General features: G+C 43.2%; 2 protein-coding genes across 2 annotated transcripts in view; one reads left to right on the top strand and one right to left on the bottom strand.

Moving 5' to 3' along the window:
• Positions 1-16,448, bottom strand: part of ST6GALNAC5 (ST6 N-acetylgalactosaminide alpha-2,6-sialyltransferase 5) — a 173,378-nt gene that overhangs the window by 10,199 nt on the left and 146,731 nt on the right. Inside the window, exons 3-4 of the mRNA XM_080658017.1 lie at positions 11,050-11,459; positions 3,712-3,819 (exon numbers count right to left, since the gene is read on the bottom strand). Of these exons, the coding sequence (XP_080514143.1) occupies positions 3,712-3,819; positions 11,050-11,459 (518 nt within the window). The remainder of the gene's footprint in view (positions 1-3,711; positions 3,820-11,049; positions 11,460-16,448) is intronic.
• LOC308242177 (ferritin light chain-like) lies at positions 7,577-8,062 on the top strand (the record flags this gene model as incomplete). Its single annotated transcript, XM_080656040.1, has 1 exon — positions 7,577-8,062. One exon carries the CDS (start codon positions 7,577-7,579, stop codon positions 8,060-8,062), a length of 486 nt encoding a protein of 161 aa, XP_080512166.1.

The raw sequence follows: 16,448 nt of genomic DNA, 5'->3' as shown, positions 1-16,448 counted from the left end.
CTCTGGATATCTCCTTAAAATGTACTAACAGGTTAGTGAGTCCCTTTGCCTGGTAAGTGAATGCAGCTTAACATACACCAGGGCTGTGCCAAGCACTCCTCACCTCTTAACTCCTAGAACTATTGTATAAACCCTTGAGGTAAGTATGATTGTCATCACCATTTTACAGACGTGTAAGCACAGGCTTCTGAGACATCATTAAGTAACTCGCCCAAGGTCACTAAGGCTCAGTGAGGTCAGAGAGTTTTCTCTTTTTAAATTTATCTTTATTGTTAAAAGTATTACAGATGTCCCCTTTGTTTATTTTGTTGTTGTTGTTGCTGTTTTTCTTCCCATTGACCCCCTCCTCTCTGCACCTGGCATACCCAAGCCTTCGCCACACTATTGTTTGTGTCCATGGGTTATGCATACATGCATATTTGTTCCCTGGTTAACCTCTCCTCCCCGACCCTCTCACCCCAACCTTCCCTCTGAAATGCACCAGTCTATTCTACAAATGGCTTTCTCAAAGGCAACCGTTTCTGCCTTTCACCCACATCATCACCCTTTCACTACAGCACTAAAGAGAGAGTAGAGGACAGGACCTTTCACTCACATAATACTTATGGAGCATCGCTGTCGGCCAGAACAGTAACTGTCCGCTGTCCTTGCACTAGTGCTCCAGCCGGGAGGCAGACACAGTCTCTGCCTATGGGCAGTGTACATGCTGGTGGACTCACCAGCCCGAGCTTCACCAAAGGCTCTGTTCTCACAAAACCTCCCCTTACCACTTTTGGCCCTGTTGATATCTTACCTCTTTAAGGCCTAGAGATCATGACACATGTACCCTGCATGACATACAATCCTCAGCTCCTTTCAAAATGCAGACAAAAGGGGGCATGCTGGGCAGTCTGGGTGTTGGGGCTGTGGTGGTAGGGCTGCCCGTCCTGGGTGGAGAGTTCCCTCTCTCCAGCTGCCTGCAGTCAGAGCATGCCCCCCACGACCTGGGGACCCCTAGCCTCACTTGCTTATAAATACATGGCCCCCCTGCCTACACCTCTGTTGCTGGAGAACAGCCAGGCAGAGCAGCTGGGAGGAGCAGGCCAAAACCCACCCCAAAAGTTTGGGAGTGGAAATGATCAGGCCAATGAAGGAATTGACTCACATATTGCTTTTTCATTCTTTGGTACAGATACTGTTTGCAAGCATCCTTTGACTCTAAGAGGCTTTCCCGTGTTGATTATTTTTTTGGTATGGGTAAGGTTCATCCAGAGTTCCTATTCTTTGAACTTCCTAAATTCTCAGTACCTTTTAGGGTAAATCTCATGTCCTCAGGATAAAAATAGTCATAATAATAATTTCATAGACTAGTATCTTATGGTATAGTAGTAATGCATTAGTAATAATAATGATCTTTCCTGAGCACTAATTGTCTGTTGGGCAATGATTCTCATTTAATCCTCCCTATGTCATACTTGCCCATGATCTGCTTGTTCTTATTATTTTCTTATCGCACTTTGCAAATGAAGGAAGCAAGGCTCAAGGTCTCCCAGTGAGGAATTGGGTGCCTGGTGGTTTAACCAACATGTTCTGGAATGAAGATGAAAGGAACTTGAGCATCAGTCTGTGGTCTTTCTTTTCCCACCTTCGTAAACAGGCATTGTAACTGCCCTCTCTAGCTTAGTCCTCTCCTCCAGGGGGCACCTAGCACAATTTTCCACTTGCTCTGACAGGACGCTGGGCATAGGGATCCGTTGGAAGAGGTTTTTCTTCCCCAATATGTTTTTATTGATTTTTAGAGAGAGAGGAAGGGAGAGAGATAATGAGAGAGAAGCATTGGTGAGATAGAGAAATATTGATCAGCTGCCTCCTGCATGCCCCCTACTGGGGATTGAGCTCACAACACAGGCATGTGCCCTGACCAGGAATTGAACCGGTGACCTCTTGGTGCAAGAGTCAATGATCAACCACTGAGACACACTGGCCAGGCTGGAAGAGTTCTTCCTGAAAGCATCTTGGGAGAACAACTACCGGGACAGATGGCGGCTGAGGGACAGAAACCCGGAGCTGTGGCAGCATGTGGAGCCTGGACAATATCTTGACTTCCTTGCTGGTATCATTCCATAAACTGTTGGCATCTATGTAAAGAAGTCTTAATGAACTCACTCTGAGTAAGAGAAATGACAGGCTAACTTGCCTTTCATTTGTTTTCCATAATAAATGGAATATTTATTTGAACACTCTCAGTCATTAACATTTCAATTTATTCATGCGTTTTCCCTCTGGTTCCTACTGGCAATATTACATAATTATATCTGCCATATAACCATGGACTTTGACAGCTCTCTGCATGCCCATAAGGACTACTCCCACTGTCTTTGTTAGTCTGTTGGTTTGAGGAAACAGTTTGCTTTCTTACACCATCCTACCTACTTTTTGCACATAGATTGTTAAACAGGAAAACAAGGCCAGTGAATGAAGTGATGAGGAACTGGGTGAGAATCCAAGTTAACTTTTGCTATGTACTAGCCCCTGATCCAAGCACTTTATGTGTATTAATTTATTTAAGCCACCTGCAACCCTATGGGGTAGAGTCTATTATTATCAACACCTCCACTCCTGATGATGAGGAAGCTGAGACACTGAGAGACTGAGTGATGTGCTCAAGGTCATGCTAGGTTAGTAAGTGGCCAGGCCGGGCTCTGGACCCTACATCCTTCCTTACTACATTATTTACCCTCAGGGACGAGTGAGTCCAGCACATAACAAAGGCCTGCTCTGTCCACACCTTTCCTTCTCTTCCATGACCTGACCCTTACGTATAAACGACAACTGTTGCTGTTGGGTTTTTGGGTTCAAAAGGGTGGGAGAAAAGTGGTCAAGCATAATTAAATACCTTTTTCTTATTCTTGCCTCAAACTTCCAAACTGTACATTTTGTGTAAAGGCTATGGTCTTTTGAGAAGCTGTTAGGTGTCATATATGTGAGCAAGCATACATTTTACTGAACAACTTTAAAACATCCCTCACCCCAGGTTTTACCATTTGAAGATCAGCATTGTCCATGTGCCGCCGTCAGGCATTCCTAAATTCAAGGGCACTTTCTGAATTTATAGGCATAACAACTTTAAATTACAGGTGACTTTTCAGTCGAGCTTACGCAAATCAGCGCATCTGTTAGGAAACCAAATTCTGCCTGGGCACCTGCAAGGCAGTAACTTATGGTAGCAAGAGATGTGTGTATGTTCCCATTAAAATAATACATCAAAATAATTATGCCTGTGCTCTGGCCTTAGAAGCACAAACTGAGGTGACTCAGTAGTGAGGGAAAGAGGCTCAAAGGAATATTTTAATTTTAGAAAACAGGCATTGCTGTCAAAGAAATTGCCCTCTTTAATTCATTAAAAATTACCACAGTCCTTTCAAATGAGAATCAAACTAATTTTTCTTAATGCTTGCTCATCGTGAATATTATGCCAATTACTGCATTACTTTGGGTTGATAAATATTCAGAGGATAAATGAAACCCACAAGATGGATTAATTCTCCAGCAGTACAAACAAAAACTTTCAATATTTTATACCACATCATTAAATGCTGTTTATTTTTCTAGAACCAGAACTTGGGAAATGTTAATTGATTGCTTCAAGAAGACAGACGTGTTTTGTGGTTGACATTTGGAATCAGATGTTTATAAACATCTGGTGAGTTACACCTGCAGGATCAATCCTACCTGCAGAAGTCCGGGGGCACCATGCCGTACACGTCGATCCTGTCGCAGAGCTCCAGTGCGATGGTCATTGTGAACCAGCCAGTGCTGAGCCAGGTGTTGGAGATCTTCCTGGAAGTAACAGCAATTCAGTCTGCACACTGGTAAGATGATCATTATACCCACCACCATCTTAAACCCTTTCTGGAGTAAAGCTGACTGTAAACACACACACCCTCTCTCCGTTTGGTAAATAACTTAAATGTTTTACTCGAGAGATAGCTCCACCAATACCACCGTGTTCCACGGTACAATCCTAAGTGATGATGAGCCACCATGGTAGATTTGTGACACTAAAGGATGCTCAAGGGACTTCCTGATCATCAAAGATGATGGTCAATGTTTCAGTGTTCAAGTGCACATCGCCACAACTCAATTTCCTGTAAGATGATAACCCCCTTGTGTCAACCTTTTAGTAACTAGAATACTTGACTAACCAGAAATATTACTTGTTCATCAAGTGGCATGGATAATAAAGAGCTCATTGCATATGATTAAATACAGATGTGTCTATTAATTAATTGTTCTTTCAAACAATCTAGTTGAAGCTTGCCTTCAACTAGACTAATGCCAACATCTTGATTGAATGTCTTTCTTAAGGAGCACAGTAAGTCCTCACTAAATGATGGATTCTTGGAAACTGCCACTTTAAGCACAATCAATGACTTACTACAAAACCAATTTTACCATAGGCTAATTGATATAAATAAGAGTTCTGATGGCATATTTCTAGTAACAGCAAACATCTAAATAAAGACCCCAAACACTTTAAATGTTAAACATTGAAATACATGTGAGATATACATACATTTAAGAAATATTAATAAAAAAGTAAGATGATTATTTTCCAACTTCGTTTATTTCAGTTTAGGGTCATGGTTAGCCAGAACCTATTTTAGCAGCTCAGGGCACAAGATGGGACCCTCCCTGGACAGGAAACCCTTCCATCATAGGGCACACTCCCACCCACACTCCCACATACCCAGACGGGACAATGTAGATACACCAGTTCACCTCCCAGGCACATCTTTGGGATGTGGGAAGAAACTGGAACATCTGGAGAAATCCCACACAGACCTGGGCAAAACGTGCAAACTCCACACAACACAGGGACTCTGGCTGGGAATTGATTTCCCCCCTCATTAACATTATGACAAAGCATGTTGAACAAAACGACGCTATTTGAGGACCTGGTGTACATTCATTTGAGAGGGGCTAATGACCAGAGGAAGGGGACCAAAGCAATGCTTATGTTTAAACAAGATTTGCTTTATTTTACCTCAGAATACACAGAGCCCTCTGGAAATTTTTATTAGAAGACCAAAAATTGACAAAGTTGAAGGAATGAATCTGTGCATTCCAACATTTATTCACTTGTCCACTCAAACATCAGTATTGAGCTCCAACCACGTGCCAAGCCTAAAGATAACTGTGGAGACACAACATCAAGGTCTAATTTGACCCGTGAGAATGACTCGGTCTACTACACTATGCTGCTGTGGACAGTAATTCATTATTTGGGTTGCACTCCTACTTTCCCCCCAGTGCTTACGGCATGCCTCATCAGCCAGCTTCAAACACCTATCCCCAAGGTCAGACTGCCTGACTCTGCCCAGCCCCGGCCCACATGTGATGTGAATAACAGGACTGCAGAAAAGCTTTTCTACTTGCACTGTGTGCCGCCCCTCTTTCAGAAGGAAGGATTTTTGTTAAGCAGGTTGCATTATTTCCATTTCACATGAAGAACAAAAAAAGAGCATTTTAAAAAGTCCTTTCTTTTGTCAAATACCTGACAGGAATGAGTGATTTAGTCATTCCCGAATTCATGGCTTCAACTTTCTGGTGCTTAATGCCTTTACTCATTTTTGTTTTCCATTCCATTGTATCCTGACCCATTAATAGCCCAGGAAGTACACTGAAAAGCTCCTAGAGATGAGAACACCATGGGTTTATATCTTACCAGCTTCTGTCACTAACCCGCTGAATGACCTGAGGCAGGTTATTGCTGGTCTCTGCAAAGCGGGCATGGGAAGCTCCCTCTTCCTGGGCTCTTTTGAGGACTAAATGAGAGAACACCATACTTAAAAAGTACCTAGTCTGATGGTAAATACATGGAGATCCCTTCTTCCTCTTTGGGTTGCTAGGTTGGAGCAAATGAACTAAATAATTCAGCATCCCTTTCAGTGCATTTTAGCCAGCACAAGAAACTGATATCCTTCCAGCACTCTGCTACTCACTCTTGTGTAGGAGCCACCATCAGAAGTCAGGGCAGTAATTGCAACATTCTAGAGCCTTTAGCTTATGTGTGTATTAACAATCCTCATGTCTTCTCACCAGGGATAGTTCATCGGACCTTTGGGAATGAAGGAGGTGGAGCAGAAATGACTAAACTGAAAGGGAGAAGGGAAGGAAGTTCCTTGCCTCAAATTAGAGCCCGTCTTTACGTATGTGGCTGTGATAATGGGATAGATGGCCAGGTGTTCTAGGCTCAAACAGGTGAGTGAATAGCTGGGAGGACGCGGAGCCCAGATCTGGAAAGCCTACCCGTGTCTCTATGCTTTTAGAGTTGTCCGAAACACCGTGAGGTATTTCCAAATGGCAGAAGTTCCCCCATGATTTTGGCTTTCTTTTGTGTGTTGTAGTAGTGATCACAAGCTACAGCCTGAAATACAGGAGGATGTGGCTTACAGAGAAAGGTTTTGTGGGTAAAACTGGGAAGACTACCAAGTGGAAGACTAAAGAAACTAAAGCAAAGAATTATTTAAAGTGCCACTTAAAATTCCCCAGACTTTCTAAATAATAGCCTTTTGGGATCACATGCTATAGAAATGCAACTGCTTTGTGCTGTCCTTCTTTAAAAGATCTGAATTCTTTTTCCAACAAAGGAATAGCTACTGTTTTTACATTTAATCAGCTGTAATGAAGGAATATGAAGAGCTGTCATGTGCTTATTAGGGAAAATTATCAGATATTCTTTTATATGATGAAGTAACACACTGAGCCGCTAATTCCATAGTGCACACTAAATTACAATTAAAGGCCTTTCTGCTCCACCAGAATCTCATTTATAATCTCTATGGAAATATTCTTCCTGCAGTTATTTCATTTATGCTTCCTTTATTTAATTACTATAATATTGGTTCTGAATCATATTTTCCTAATGTACCCTTATTCAATTATAAAGTTATTTTCAAGTACAGTTACTTTCTAATGTTACAGAATACCACTTGGCCATCTAGCTCATTTGTCATGCTTCTTAATTGCAGATTGTTCCTGAGTCATTTTTTTCTCCACTTTGAAGTAGGGTGAAACTTCTATAAATCAAAAATCTATTGAATTATTCTATTTCTTCAAAATATTAGCCTGAAGTGAATGTCTTATCATGAGATGGGCAAAATTAGATATTCCATACTTTGTGTGTCTTTGATACATGCTACATTTTTGTTGGGTTTCAAGACAAGCATACATAGAGGAAATACTGTGGGACCCTAAATGTTTTGTGTGTTAGTTTACAGAAGTAGTTTTGTTCTGAAGGGCTGTTTTGGACTTGGTTCTTTTAGCTTGGAGTAAGTTGCACGTTAAGAATATAGACACATGAGAATATTGAATCAATACAATATTATTTTCTTTAAGATAGTTTCCTGGCAGCGCACTCAGAGGTCCCAGATCTGTCTCTTGCTTCAACAGTGTTTGGACAGAACAGACCCAGGGATGCCCATTCTTCCAGCCTCCGGCGTCTCATCCAGTCACCACCTTCAGAACCATCTCCTGGACCAGCCAACACACTGGTTTTTTTTTTTCTACCTTAACTCCTTATTGCTGAACAACCATGAGCTCCCAAATTCGTCAGAATTATTCCACTGAGGTGGAGGCTGCGGTCAATCGCCTGGCCAACCTGCATCTGCAGGCCTCCTACACCTACCTCTCTCTGGGCTACTATTTTGACTGCGACGATGTGGCTCTGGAGGGTGTGGGCCACTTCTTCCGCGAGTTGGCGGAGAAGTGTGAGGGTGTTGAGCATCTCTTAAAGTTGCAAAACAACCAAGGCGGCCGCATTATCTCCCAGAACATGCAGAAACCTTCCCAGGATGACTGGGCAAAGCTCAGGGCCATGGAAGCGGCCCTGGCCTTGGAGAAGAGCCTGAACCAGGTCCTTTTGGAGCTGCAGGCCCTGGCTTCCACCCGTGCAGACCCTCAGGTCTGCGACTTCCTGGAGAACCACTTCCTGGACGAGGAGGTGAAACTGATCAAGAAGATGGGCGACCACCTGACTAACATCCACAGGCTAGCCGCCCCCCAGGCTGGGCTGGGCTAGTATCTCTTTGAAAGGCTCACCCTCAAGCACGACTAGGAGCCTTTGGAGCCCAGAGGCCTTTCAGAGGCCCCCCTGCATCCCCCCCGGGGTCTCTGGCTTTTACCTGAGCCTCTTCCCGAAACTACTAGCCATTCTTTTAACCACCCTGGAGCCCTCTCCCACGCATTGGACCAAATGAAACAATAAAGCTTTTTGCAGAAAGAAAGAAAGAAAGAAAGAAAGAAAAAAGATAGTTTCCTAAAGGTAAGAGGCACAGAGATTCTGGAAGTTGCAATGTACTTTGGCATCCTGCAAATCATATGTGTGATTCTCCTGAACATAGACTATGGAGCCTCATACCAGTACATGGATGTTTGCATATGAGGGGCCCAGTAGCCAATCCAAAAGTTTGGTTTTCTCCTTCCAGCTGGACTCACTTGGGAGACAGGCCTATTGAGCAACAGGCTCCACTGGCCAGAATTTGATGAATTTAGTGAGTGAGATGTGTCTTGATGTGAAATTATTTCCTAAAGACCCAAGTGAAGGGTGGAATGACTAGTCTCCAAATTTCCAACTTAAAATGATTTCTTAAGAAGATCCATAGCAATGGGTAATTATCCTAAATAGCAAACAGTGCAGCAGTGTTTTAGAAATATTTAAAATTAGCCAACAATCATTAAACTGAAAAAAGAGACGTGCTTTCTATTGAAAAGATTGTTTTTACTTCTTTTGAGTTTTCTAACCTGTCAAAAATTAAACTGTAAATAACTCCCCTCATGATTCTTCCCTTATAAAATGCTCTCTTGATTAAATAACTCATTTAAATGAGTGACATTCTCTTTTATTTGTAGTTTTTAAAGGGCAATAAGTGACTGGATTTCGTGGCAGCTTGTGATGATGACCTAAGTGATCTGCTGGTTGGGCTGACCAGGAAAGGAGGCCACAGTGCCAACAGCCAGCTCCCCTTCTCCTCTTTCAACCAGATGCCACACCCACTCCTGTCTAGACCAGCTCTCAATGGTCACAAGGTTTCCAGAATTTAAGAAGAAAGCTCTGTCTGGTCAGTATGGCTCAGTGGTTGAGCATCGACCTATAAACCAGGAGATCACGGGGTGCATGGACAGGGTGCATGCCTGGGTTGTGGGCTCAGTCCCCAGTAGGGGGACATGCAGGAGGCAGCCAATCAATGATTCTCTCTCATCATTGATGTTTCTATCTCTCTCTCCCTCTCCCTTCTTCTCTGAAATCAATAAAAATATATTAAAAATAAATAAATAAAAAGAAAGCTCTTCCAAGCAAAAAAATTTGGGAAAAATTGGTTTTGTTCTCCAAAAATGAGCTGCCTGAACTAGCCAAACAGTGGATTTAGTACTTTATATTCTTTATTTATCACATCTCTTTAGTTTTAAGATATGAGATTGAGTCAGCAACAGTTGTAAGGGAGGAAGTAAATTACATGATTAAATGTATATTAATTATAAAAGTACATGCTTAGAATTAAGAAAACAAGGGAAATTAATTAATAGACTAGTCCTATGAGGCCTAGTCCCTATGTTCTTTTCACATGTGAAGTCACTGAAAGACTAGATAACATGTCTAAGGACACTCAGCTAATGAGGGGTAGGGTCAGAATTCCAACCTAGTGCTGTGTATTTGGAATACAATGCACTGCTCCTTCTGATACCTAGCTGCTCTTTTTTTTCTTTTTTAAACCTAGATTTTGCCAGCTCATGAGCCTGCATGTCTGCCTCATCTCTGGCCGTGACCCCCACCCCACCCTCTTCCCCGACCCCCTTCCCCCACAGCTTTAGGGAACTTTTCTCCAATTTAGGGTTAGGGTTAGAGTTAGGATTAGGGTTCTTCCACCTCTGACTCCTGTGCCCATAAGGAGGTTTCTCTCTTCCCTTCCCAGGTTCCTCTTTTCCTGGGTAAATAATTATTGGCTCAGGTCTCAGCTTAAATACACCTTTTTGAGAAAGCCTTTCCCTCATTCCTCAACTCCTAGACTAGTGCTTTTCAAAACATTTTAACCTACAGTGAGAAATACATGTTACATCATGATTGAGCATATATACATGTGTGTATGCATGTGTGGTTTTCATTTCATTTCATTTTTTGAAGTGTGCATTCAGTGGTTTTTAGTATATTCACAAGGTTGTGCAATTATCACCACTATCTAATCCTAGAACATTTTTGTCACTTCATAAAGAACCTTCTACATATGTATAGTTACATCTCTGAAACCAAAACAAATATTATTTAATGAAGCAATACTTTGCCTTACTTACTATGGGTGATGAAGGTAATAGTGTCTATTCTATGTCATTCTTTCCAATCCAAAAAAAAAAAAAAAAAAAATCCTGCCGTGACACTACACTGACTTCAGGTCCCATTATTGAGTTGTAACTAACAATTGGAAAAGCCTTCCCTACACTAGGGCAGGCCTCCCTGCCCTGCTCATCAGAGGACCGCTTTCTTCCCCTCGCTGACGCTCAGCACACTGGCCACTTCTCGGTGCCCTGTAAGCTTTATATTCCAGGAAGGCAGGGTCTAGAGTAGATCTATCTCGTTTTTGACTCCATCTCTGGTGCCTGGTGCAGTGAAATAATAGGTATTCAATAAATATCAGCCGACTGAATAAATGCTTGCATTTGAAAAGAAAAAATCAACCCATGTATTTCTTTTTGGTTAGTGTTCACACAAATCAAATGAAATGCAGTAAAGCGATTATCTCACACTTGTTACCAGTGTAAGCCAGCAGCTGTGTGGCCTCTTCCTCACAAATAGGGATTTGGCCCTGAATTATCCATGCAGCTGTCTCATTTCTTCATTTCACTTTGCCTTACACATTCAGCTTGAGCAGCCCAGTTTCCAGGAGGACCTGCAGGTGAGCTCTGTCAATGGCATGAGCAGTGGGGCCACAGCAGTTTGGAGTGAATCAGCCAGCGACCACATTTCCTCCCCCTCCCCCGTGCCCCTGCAGGCACCCCCAACCCCGCCCTCTGTACCTGTCTTTGCCAGTCTCCCGCTTGAAGAGCTCATCAAACTGCAGCATCTTGTGGCGGGTGATCATGAAGGCCTTCAGCCGGGGCAGCACCTGGCTCAGCAGGTGCAGGTTGTTGTACACCTGGCCCTTGCCGTCGCGCCGCATGTAGCTGCTGGGGCCCCAGAAGATGAACACCGTGCCCTGGCTCACGTTGAGCAGGTCGTGGCGGTTGCGCAGGATCCTCTGGATGCTGGAATGTGCGATGACCCTCAGGCTGGTGCGATTGCCCACGTCGCGCCCGTAGCCACGCGTGGGGGCGTCATTCATGCGGATGACACACTCGGTCTGGTCGATCTGGGGGCCCTGCTGGCTGCGCAGCAGATGTCCCGAGCTTGTCACCAGGGCACAGTCCCTGCAGTGCATCTTCAGGGGCTGAAAGGCGCGGGGAGAAGGACACCATCAGCGGCAATTACAGGAAAAAAGCTCAGAACAGTACCTGGCATCTAGAGAACGTCCAAAAACACATTAGCCAAAGCAACCACTTTCCTTTGTGCTGAGCCTGGCTGTGCTCTACGGAGTCCCTTTTACTAGCACAGCCCCCTTCCTCATCCTGTTATACTTATTGCACACCTCTACAGATCCACCGTCCCTCACCAAGGTATGAACTTGGAGGGATTCTGCTTTTCCCCGTCTATTTGCATTCTTACTGCCCAGCATAGTTCCCGTCACCTAAGAAGAATTAGATGTCAAATGAATGATAAATGTGCAATGGCAGAATCTCCATTGTATAAGCCCATGTGTCAATTATCAATCCAAAGTGATTAGTACTGACTTACTGAGTGCCTTCAATGTGCTCTATTTGGGCTGATAATCCCAATAGCAGCTACCACTTATTGAACAGTCGCTGTACCAGGTCCTGTGGTAAGGATTAGGCTCAACCCCCTGCAATTGCTATTTTTACAGGTCAAATAGTGGCTGTTCCAAATGGCTCAATCTAATACTGTATTTTAATAATATCAAGGTGACATGGGGGCATTAACTATCCTCGGTTAAAGATGAAAAAAAAAACGGAGGCTTGAGATTAGTGGCTTGCCAAAATCCCATGGCTAATAGGTGGTGAAGACGAGGCTGACCCATCCAGTGAGCCCCTCCCAGTGAGGTGGCTGACCTCAGGTGCTCTGGTTCCGAAGACAGAGCTATGGCTCAGGAAACTCCCAGGGTAAAGGCAAGACTAACTATATGCTGCACTAAATTGGATCCGATTTCCTGAGACTGTATCCTGTCCAAAGCTAACAGGGAAGAAGGGCTGAGGCTCCCGGGAAAATCTAACAATGCAACTTTCCTTCCGAACCTTCTTGATTGTCATTTTCTTGTGCACTCACTGGCCTTGGCCTCAGGCCCTAATTACATTATCTTCAAACAGCAACTGAGAGATTAAACATGAGCAGGGAATGTTTAATTTGTTAGCACACAGGTTGTTCAGAAAGCAAATCATTGGTTCGGGGTGTTGAAATGAGCATCGCCATTGCAGCTGTCCCTGGTGGGCACAACATAGCCAGGGCTTCCACAGGGCACACTCGTGTTCACCGGGTGAGGTCTGTGACTCTGAGCTCCAGGTTCTCTACATTTTTAAAGATGGACCAACTCAATTTCTCTCCCTCTACCCTTAAAATGGGACAAAATGTCATTCCAAAATTATAGCATCTTAGGAATTACAATTTGCATGTTTTCCCCCAGGCTATTCTTAGATGTTTCTTATGGATAAACATATTTGTACAGCATCCAAGAATATCGATAAACACTTAACCTTCAAAAAGGTGAATCAAGAGCATTAAAGCTAGTGTCACAGCAATTTGTGGTATAGTCTGTTCTTCAATTAGGGGGTAACTTTGGGTCCAGAAATACCTGGATTTGAAAGTGTGACTCTATTACTTGCTAGTTCTGCATCTTTGGGCAAATTTCTTAACCTCTCTGAGTCTGGTATCCTTGCCTGTAAAGTGACTGCAACCCTCCTTGGCACCAGGAGGTCACTTCCCTGTCCCTGAAGGCTGCCCATCTCCCATCTCCTCCCTCGCATGCCAGGACATATTCCTTCTGCTGTTAACTCAGCAGCATTTTCATTCTTACCATTCTCTTTTAAATTGGTGACAGAGAGCATCAGGCAAGAGGGAAAGAGAGCTAGCACTGACCCCGGGCTCTAGGCTTTGCTAATTTTTGGAATATTAGTTCTAGATCTGTGAGATATGCTACTGGTATTTTAACAGGAATTACATTGAATCTATAGATTTCTCTGGGTAGTATGGGTATTTTAATAATGTTAATTCTTCCTATCCAAGAACACAGTATATGCTTCCGCTTGTTTGTAACTTCCTCAATTTCTTTCTTCCATTTCCTATGGTTTTTTGACCACAGGTCTTTTACCTCCTTGGTTAAAATTATTCCTAGGTACATTATTTATTTTTGCAAAGATAAATGGGATTGTTTTCTTAATTTCTCTTACTAATAGTTCATTATTGGTGTATTAAAATGCCACTGATTTCTGAATATTAATTTTGTATCCTGCTACTTTACCAAATTCATTTATCAGTTCTAGTAGTTTATTGGTGGAGTCCTGAGGATTTACTATATACAGTATCACGCCATGTGCAAATAATGACAGTTTTACTATCTCCTTTCTAATTTGGATGCATTTTTTTTTCTTCTTGTCTGATTGCTGTGGCAAGAGCTTTCAGTACAATCTTATCTAATAAGGAGGAAATATGCTTATTGACCCTCACACCATCGCAAAGATCGTGGCACCCGTAGCCAATAAGGAGGGAATATGCTAATTGACTGCCCCCTATAAAAGATGGCGGCGCCCACAGCCAATAAGAAGGGAATATGCTAACTGACTGCCATGCCATCAAAGATGGAAGCATCCACAGCCACAAGATGGTGGTGCCCAGTCCCCTCAGCCCTGCCAGGGCGGCAGGCACGCAGCAAAGTTGGGCCCACCCTCAGGAGGACCCGGATGCTCCACGTGCCTGCCTCTGGAGTCCCCCAGTCCCCTCAGTCCCTCAGCCACGACTAAGATGGTGTCTGCCCAGCCGATGCCCAAGGTGCAGGCAAGCCTCAGATGTCAGCTGCCCAGCTGCTCAGGGCTGTCCAAGGCTCAGGTAACCAGGGCCGGCCGAGACTTGCGCTGCCGGCAGTGGCAGCAGCAGAGGTGTGATGGGGCGTCGGTTTCCCCTGATCGCCAGATCACCTCCTGGCTCTGAGGGCTCCCAGAATGTGAGAGGGGGAAGGCCGGGCTGAGGGACCCCCATCCAGTGCATAAATTTTCATGCACCAGGCCTCTAGTCTATATATATATAAACCTAAGCAACCATTAGGACTGAACAACCAGAACGACCGGAACGACCAGCAGCTATGATGCACACTGACCACCAGGGGGCAGATGCTCAACACAGGAACTGCCCCCTGGTGGTCAGTGCACGCCCACAGCCAACCTCCTGTGGCTGGCCAACCTCCTGTGGCCCCTCCCCCTGGGCCAGCCAACCTCCCACAGGCCCTCCCCCATACCAGCCTGCTCCCCTGATAGGCTTCGATCGCCAGCCAGGCCAAGGGACCCCACCCATGCACTGGGCCTCTAGTGTTGAATAAGAGTGGTGAAAGAGGACATTCTTGTCTTATTCCTGATCTTAAGGGAAACACTTTTATTTTTTGCTCATTGAGTATAATGTTGACTGTGGGTTTGTCATACATGGCCTTTATTATGGTAAGTTATAACTTGGCTGAGAGTTTTTATCATGAGTGGGTGCTGGATTTTATCAAATTCTTTTTCTACATCTACTGATATGATCATGTGATTTTCATCCTTAATTTTATTTGTGATATATCATGTTTATTAACTTGCAAACATGGTACCAACTTTATATTCCCAGAATAAATCCCATTTGATCAAGGTGTATGATCTTTTCAGCGTATTGCTAGATTTGATTTGTTAATATTTTGTTGAGGATTTTAGCACCCATGTTCATCAGATTGGTCTATAATTTTCTTTCTGTGTAGTGTCTTTATCTAGTTTTGGAATTAGGATAATGCTGGCCCTTTAAAATGAGCTTGGGAGTCTTCCCTTCTCTTTAATTGTTTGGAATTGTTTGAGAAGGATAGGTGTTAATTCTTTGAATATTTGGTAAAATTCACCTGTAAAGACATCTGATTTAGGACTTCCATTTGCTGGGAGTTTCTTTTTTTTAATCATTGCTTCAATTTCATTAGTGCAATCGGTCTATTCAGATTTTCTGATTCTTCCTGATTCACTTTTGGGAGATTGTATGTTTTTAGAAATTTGTCCATTTCACCCAGGTTGTCCAATTTGTTGTCATATAATTGTTCATAGTATTTTCTTACATTCCTTTGTATTTCTGTGGTGTCAGTTGTTATTTCTTTTTTTCCATTTCTGATTTTATTTATTTGAGTCCCCTCTCTTTTTTCTTGGTGAGTCTGGTTAAAGGTTTGTCAATCTTGTTTATCTTTTCAAAGAACCAGTTCTTGGTTTCATTGATCTTTTGTATAGGTTTTTAGTCTCTATGACATTTATTTCCACTCTTTTTTAGTCTCTATGACATTTATTTCCACTCTGATCCTTATTATTTTCTTCCTTCCTCTTATACTGGCTTTGTTTGTTGTTCTTTTTCTAGTTCTTTTAGGTTTGGGGCTATATTGTTTATTGGAGAGTTTTCTTGCTTCTTGAGGTAGGCCTGTAATGCTAAGAACTTCCCTCTCAGGACTGCTTTCACTGTGTCCCACAGATTATGGCTTGTTGTGTGTTCATTTTCATTTGTCTCCAGTTAATTTTTGATTTCTTCCTGGATCTCATTATTAACCCATTAATTGTTTAAGAAATACTATTTAACCTCCAAGTGTGGGTGCAGGGGTCAGTCCTCCCTGTGAAGATGAGTTAATTTTTAAAAAGAGGGAGTGCTCAATGGTGTCATAAAACTTGATAGGATGAGTGAAACCAGACTTGGAAAGTGTTCTTTGGATTTGGTGGCCTTGACCAAAATAGTCTCAGTTGAACAGAGGTAGCAGAGTCAGATTGTGGTTGGATATAAGGAAGTAGAGGCTGAAGCCTGGCTGCCAAGGGCTGATGGAGGTTTGATGGTGGAGCAGGACAGATCCCCAGGACAGACTCTGACACTTAAGGTGACCAACTCAACTGGTTTGTTAGAGGATGTTTGTGTTTTAGCATTAGAAGTTCTACATCTCAAGAAACCTCTACTCATGGAGAAGCCCACTCAAAGGATCCTACAAAGATGACAGGGGCATCGGTAAATAGCATGCAACTCATTGATGATTAGGCACAGGAAACCCAGGGTCTAAAGCAGACTTTATCACAAATCAAGTACTTGACCTTCTCACCTGTAAAACAAAAAGAGG

Source organism: Plecotus auritus, assembly GCF_963455305.1.
Source record: "Plecotus auritus genome assembly, chromosome: 2".
Taxonomy (NCBI): domain Eukaryota; kingdom Metazoa; phylum Chordata; class Mammalia; order Chiroptera; family Vespertilionidae; genus Plecotus; species Plecotus auritus.
This window is presented reverse-complemented; position numbering and strand designations above follow the sequence as displayed.